The sequence below is a fragment of the Myotis nattereri genome (assembly GCF_964212035.1).
Source record: "Myotis nattereri genome assembly, chromosome: 3".
Taxonomy (NCBI): Eukaryota; Metazoa; Chordata; class Mammalia; order Chiroptera; family Vespertilionidae; genus Myotis; species Myotis nattereri.
In genome coordinates, this window is record NC_138077.1 from 2,584,623 (window position 1) to 2,590,622 (window position 6,000).

Here is a 6,000-nt window from a genome sequence, read left to right on the forward strand (position 1 = left end):
GCAGCCAGGCAGTTTGAAACTAACATGAGGCTTGCTTGCTTCAGTGACGGAGGGCTCCAACATTCCCGCCTGCCGCTGCAGGCCTCTGAGCTGTAACTCTAAGCAACTATGTAACAAATATAGAAGCTAAACAAAACCCCAGAAACCTGCTTTAGTCTGCCTGCCAGGCTTCAGCCAGCAGGATCGCAACATTGTAAGCAAAGGCCAGAAACCTACTTTCAGCAGCGGAGGCCTAAGAGCTGGAGCCAAGCCTCAAAGCTAAAGGTGGCCCAGAATAAAAAAAAAAAGAAAAGAAGGAGCGGTTGGGAGCTTCAGTCACCCCCAGCCTGAAAACAGCCCTCAGCTCCTCACCCAGATTGGCCAGGCACCCCAATGGGGACCCCCACCCTGAAGGGTATGTGACCAGCTGCAAACAGCCATCATCCCCTCACCCAGGCTGGCCAGGCACCCCAGTGGGGACCCCCATCCTGATCCAGGACACCCTTCAGGGCAAACCAGCCGGCACCCACCCGTGCACCAGGCCTCTACCCTATATAGTAAAAGGGTAATATGCCTCCCAGCACCGGGATCAGAGGAGCCGCGAGGCCTCCTGGCACCGGGATCAGCGTGACAGGGGGCAGCGCCCAAACCCCCTGATCGCCCTGCGGCTCTGTGTGTGACAGGGGGCAGGGCCACAACCTCCCTATCCACCCTGCTCTGTTCGTGACAGGGGAAGGCGCCCCAACCCCCTGAGCAGCCCTGCTCTGTGCCTGATAGGGGGGAGCTCCCCAACCCCTGATCACCCTGTGGCTCTGTGTGTGACAGTGTGCAGTGCCCCAACCCCCCCACCCCCACGGGCCCTGCTCTGTGTGTGACGGGGTAGAGCCATAACCTCCCCATCAGCCTGCCCTGAGTGTGAGAGTGGCGGCGCCCCAACCCCCGATCGGCCCTGCTCTGTGGGTGATAGAGGGTGGCGCCCCAACCCCCTGATGGGCCCTGCTCCGTGCGTTGCTGGGGTCCAACCCCAGCAGGTCCAGGGGTCCCCAAAGGTGTGGACGGAGTCGGTGAAGAAGGAAGGACATGGAGACAGCATTCAGTTGATCAGCATAGTTGGGTTCTCCAGCCAGGTTCTGTTGATCAGCATAGAGAGGTTCTCCTGCCAGGTTCTATCCAGGTTCTCCAGCCAGGTTCAGTCACCAGGTTCTAGTCAGGTTCTCTTGCCATGTTCTATCCAGGTTCTGTAGCCAGGTTCTGTCTCTAGGTTCTTCAGTCAGGTTCTCTTGCCATGTTCTATCCAGGTTCTGTAGCCAGGTTCTGTCTCTAGGTTCTTCAGCCAGGTTCTCTCGCTAGGTTCTGTCTCTAGGTTCTGTGGCCAGTTTCTGTCCAGGATCTTTTGCCATGTTCTCTCCAGAGAAGTTCTTCTGTCTCTAGGTTCTGTGTAGGTTCTGTGGCTAGGTTCTGTGTCTAGGTTCTGTGTCCTGTTGTCTTGTTACATCTGTATTTATACCAGTTGATTCCAATCCTATCAATCTCTATTCCAAAGGTTAGGGCGTTTTTTATCTCCATTCCAGGGAGTAAAGATTATGTAGCTTAAGTATGATTGTTCGTAGTTAAAGTGATTAATTACCCGCCTGGCACTTAGTTAAGGGGTTTTATTCCCTCCCTAACTTCAGGGAAAAATCCCTACCTGGGGAAACAACCTTTCTCTGAGAGGTGACCTTGGTTAAAACACATAGTGCCAAGAAGGTGAGCAAACATATTAAGAACAGTATGCCATATATGCCAGGTTCCTTGAAACAGAAAGGATGGACCGGCTCCCGGCAGTGCGTGACAGAGGGCAGCGCCCCAACCCCGATTGGCCCTGCTCTGTGCGTGACAGGGGGAAGTGCCCCAACCCCCTGATTGGCCCTGCTCTGTGAGTGAAAGGGGGAAGTGCCCCAACCCCCTGATTGGCTCTGCTCTGTGCGTGACAGAGGGTGGTGCCACAACCTCCCCATCGACCCTGCCTTGAGTGTGACAGGGGCCGGTGCCCCAACCCCACAATCGGCCCTACCCTGAGCGTGACTGAGGGTGGCATCACAACCTCCCGATCGCCCTGTTCTGTGCATGACAGGGGGCGGCACCCCAACTCCCCAATCGGCCCTGCTCTGAGCCTGACCAGGGGCTGCACCTAGGGATTGGGCCTGCCCTCTGCCACCCAGGAGCAGGCCTAAGCCAGCAGGTCGTTATCTCCCGAGGGGTCCCAGACTGCGAGAGGGCAGAGGCCGGGCTGAGGGACCCTCCCTCCCCCCCGAGTGCACAAATTTTTGTGCACCGGGCCTCTAGTCCTATATAATAAAAGGGTAACATACAAATTGACCGAACAGCCGAACAACCAGTCGCTATGATGAGCACTGACCACCAGGGGGCAGACCCTCAATGCAGGAGCTGCCCCCTGGTGGTCAGTGCACTCCCAGAAGCCGGGCTCACAGCTGCCAGGCTCACGGGTGCCGAGAGCAGCAGCAGTGGCAGGAGCCTCTCCCACCTCCACGGCAGCACTAAGAATTTTGGACTGATGGCCTAGGCCTGCTCCCCACAGGGACATCCCCTGAGGGCTCCAGGACTGTGAGAGGGCACAAACCAGGCTGGGGGACCCCCCACCCCGATGCAGGAATTTTGTGCACCAGGCCTCTAGTCAATTATAATCAAATGGGGATTAAGTACACACTCCCCACTCCACAGTGGCTCCCCTAGAAAAGCCTCCAACACAGCTCAGTGGCAGCGTGTGCAGCATGTGTAGTGTGTACAGAGTGTATAGTGTGCACTGCATGTGCAGCATGTACAGCAGTGTGTACAGTGTGTGTGTGCAATGTGTACAGCATGTACAATGTGCACAGTATGTACAGCATGTACAGCAGTATGTGCAACCATGTGTATAGGATGTGCAGTGTATAGTGTGTACAGTGTGTACAGTGAACACAGTGTGTGTAGTGTGCGGTGTGTACAGCGTGTACAGCATGTACAGTGTGTATATTGTGTGCAGCGTGTGCAGGTGCAGCATGTATAGTGTGCAGCGTGTACAGTGGGTATATTGTGTGCAGGGGCAGCGTGTGCAGCATATACAGTGTGTATAGTGTGTGCAGCATGTGCAGGTGCAGTGTGCAGTGTGTGCAGCATGTACAGTGTGTATAGTGTGTGCAGTATGTACAGTGTGTATAGTGTATGCAGTATGTGCAGGTGCAGTGTGTGCAGCATGTACAGTGTGTATAGTGTGTGCAGCATGTACAGTGGGTATATTGTGTGCAGGGGCAGCGTGTGCAGCATATACAGTGTGTATAGTGTGTGCAGTGTGTACAGTGTGTATAGTGTGTGCAGCATGTGCAGGTGCAGCATGTATAGTGTGCAGCATGTACAGTGGGTATATTGTGTGCAGGGGCAGCGTGTGCAGCATATACAGTGTGTATAGTGTGTGCAGTGTGTACAGTGTGTATAGTGTGTGCAGCATGTGCAGGTGCAGCATGTATAGTGTGCAGCGTCTACAGTGGGTATATTGTGTGCAGGGGCAGCGTGTGCAGTATGTACAGTGTGTATAGTGTGTGCAGCATGCGCAGGTGCAGTGTGTGCAGCATGTACAGTGTGTATAGTGTGTGCAGTATGTATAGTGTGTATAGTGTGTGCAGCGTGTACAGTGTGTATAGTGTGTGCAGCATGTGCAGGTGCAGTGTGCAGTGTGTGCAGCATGTACAGTGTGTATAGTGTGTGCAGTATGTACAGTGTGTATAGTGTGTGCAGCGTGGACAGTGTGCAGTGTGTGCAGCGTGTACAGTGTGCAGTGTGTATAGTGTGTGCAGCATGTGCAGGTGCAGTGTGCATAGTGTGCAGCATGTGCAGTGTGTATAGTGTGTGCAGCATGTGCAGGTGCAGTGTGCATAGTGTGCAGTGTGTGCAGCATGTACAGTGTGTATAGTGTGTGCAGTGTGTGCAGCGTGGACAGTGTGCAGTGTGTGCAGCGTGTACAGTGTGCAGTGTGTGCAGCGTGTACAGTGTGCAGTGTGTGCAGCGCGCAGCGTGCAGCCCGGAGCCAGGAGGGGACGCCCTACGGCCTGGCAGCTGCCTCCGCCTGGGCATCTCTGTCTGGAAGACAGGCTTCATTCCACACCTCCGTGGTCCACATTTTACTCTGATGCTAACTGCAGATTTGAAATAAACTCCTCCTCGCACCTGGTTACTCATACCTGCCCCCTCCGCGTCCCAGGTGTCTACACTGTGTGGACGGGCGGGGCTCCCTGTGCCCAGTGTCCCTGTGGGCGGGCGGCATGTCCCTCCTCCAGCAGCGAGATTCCCCAATAAACGCCCCTCAGGCCCAGAAGGGGAGCCCCTTTCGGGCGCCGTTCCACCCCAACCGGCCAACCGGGGCGATTAGCAAGGCGCTCACCCAGCCGCTCACCCAAACAGGGCCGGCCGGTCCTCCCTCCCTCGGCGCAGACGGCGGTGAGTCAGTCCGCGGGGAGTCCCGGGCCGCCCTCCTCCCTGGCAAGTGCGGGGCCGCCCGCTCCCCAGGTCCCCAGGTCCGGCCACTCAGTGCTCATTCCGCCCCAGCCGCCCGGCAGGGGCCTCGCGGGGAGGGGGGTGGGGGGTGGGGCGGCACTGGGACCCCGCAGGGCTGGGTGCGCGCCGGCAGGTGCTGGGGACCCGGCCCTCGGGGAGCGCGACCCACCCCAGCGGCACCGGGGAGCCGGGCAGGGCGCCCAAGGGGTCGCCGCGTCCCCGGGGTCCCCGCCCCGCCCGCCGCCTCCCGCAACAGGCGTCGGCCCGCCCTCCGACGGCGCGCTCCCCGCTCACCCGGCACAGGCCGTCAGCGAACACGCGTGGGTCCAGGTGGCAGGCGATGGTGGCGCAGGGCAGGCCGCGCAGGTCCACCTCCTCCATCTCGCAGTCGATGAAGCTCCAGTCGCCGCCGCCCTCGCCCACGCCGGCCGCCCCCGCGAAGGGCGCGAAGGGCCGCGGCGTCACCCCCGGCCGCGCTCGCGCCTCGGCCGCCTCCCCGAGCGGGGGCCCGGCCCCGCCGTCCTCCATCCCGGCGCCCGTGCTCCCCGCCGCCGGCCTCGGTGAACCCGCTGGCGATCGCGGCGCGGCGTGGCGTCCACCCGGGTCGGGAGACTCGGCCTCCGCGCCAGCCCCGTCCGCCGCCTTCCCTTGGCGCCCCGCCCGCCAGGCCTCGGGGGCGGAGCTCCGGCGGAGTCGGCGGCGGGCCCTTTAAGGCCGGACCCGCTGGGCTCTTGTGCCCCGCCCTTCCAGGAGAGACAACCAATCAGAGAGCGAGCTTTCTCACGTGACCCTCAGCCCACTGCAGCCTGAAGCCCCAGCAGCCATGTTGGTTAAGGGCAGAGACCTCTGGGGCCAGTCCTGCTTTGTCCTGGGCCCCCGGCTGGTGCCGGGGCTGGCGGCGGGGCTGGCGGCGGGACCCCCAGCGGAGACGTTGGAAGCACGTGGGCCAACCGTTGGAGACCTGAGTGTGACCCAGCTCTGGCTGTGGCCCGCGGCCTGGGCCGGCGGTTGGATGCTTAGCTGCATTATTATAGGAGCCGCCAATGAGGAGGGAGCGGGACCATGACGTCAGCGCTAGTCATGACGTCACTGTTCACCGTTGACGTGATCGGTGAGGCTTTGACTTGCCACCATAGGACAGAGAAGACCTGAAACGCCTGCTGTGCCCTCAGGGGCTGACGGGGAAGCACAGGTCCCCGTCTCTCCCTCCAAAAAACGCACTCTTCCTCCCCCGCCGCGGACAGTGCGGGGCAGGGAAAACGGCCCGCACCGCAGCTCTGCCCTTCCCTCCTCGGCCAAGGACCCAGGGCCGCTGTCCTCGCTGCAGAGGGAGGCCAGTGGGCCAAGACCCCGGGAGGGCCCAGCAGAGGCCGCGCCGTCCATGTGCTCCGTGTTCTGGCAGGCGGGCGCCGAGACTTGGTTTCTCCTGGAGGCCGACCCTCCGCTGGGGCTGGACCGATGATGACAGCATGCACGTCCCACGAGCAGCTGCGA

At 60.2% G+C, this 6,000-nt stretch overlaps 1 protein-coding gene across 1 annotated transcript in view; it reads right to left on the reverse strand.

Annotated features, from left to right (window-relative positions):
• The window catches only part of RCAN1 (regulator of calcineurin 1), a 57,430-nt gene extending 52,265 nt beyond the window's left edge, over positions 1 to 5,165 (reverse strand). Inside the window, exon 1 of the mRNA XM_081087305.1 lies at positions 4,801 to 5,165. Coding sequence (XP_080943431.1) covers positions 4,801 to 5,034 — 234 coding nt within the window. The 5' untranslated portion in view covers positions 5,035 to 5,165. The remainder of the gene's footprint in view (positions 1 to 4,800) is intronic.
• Positions 5,166 to 6,000: the final 835 nt, after the last annotated feature.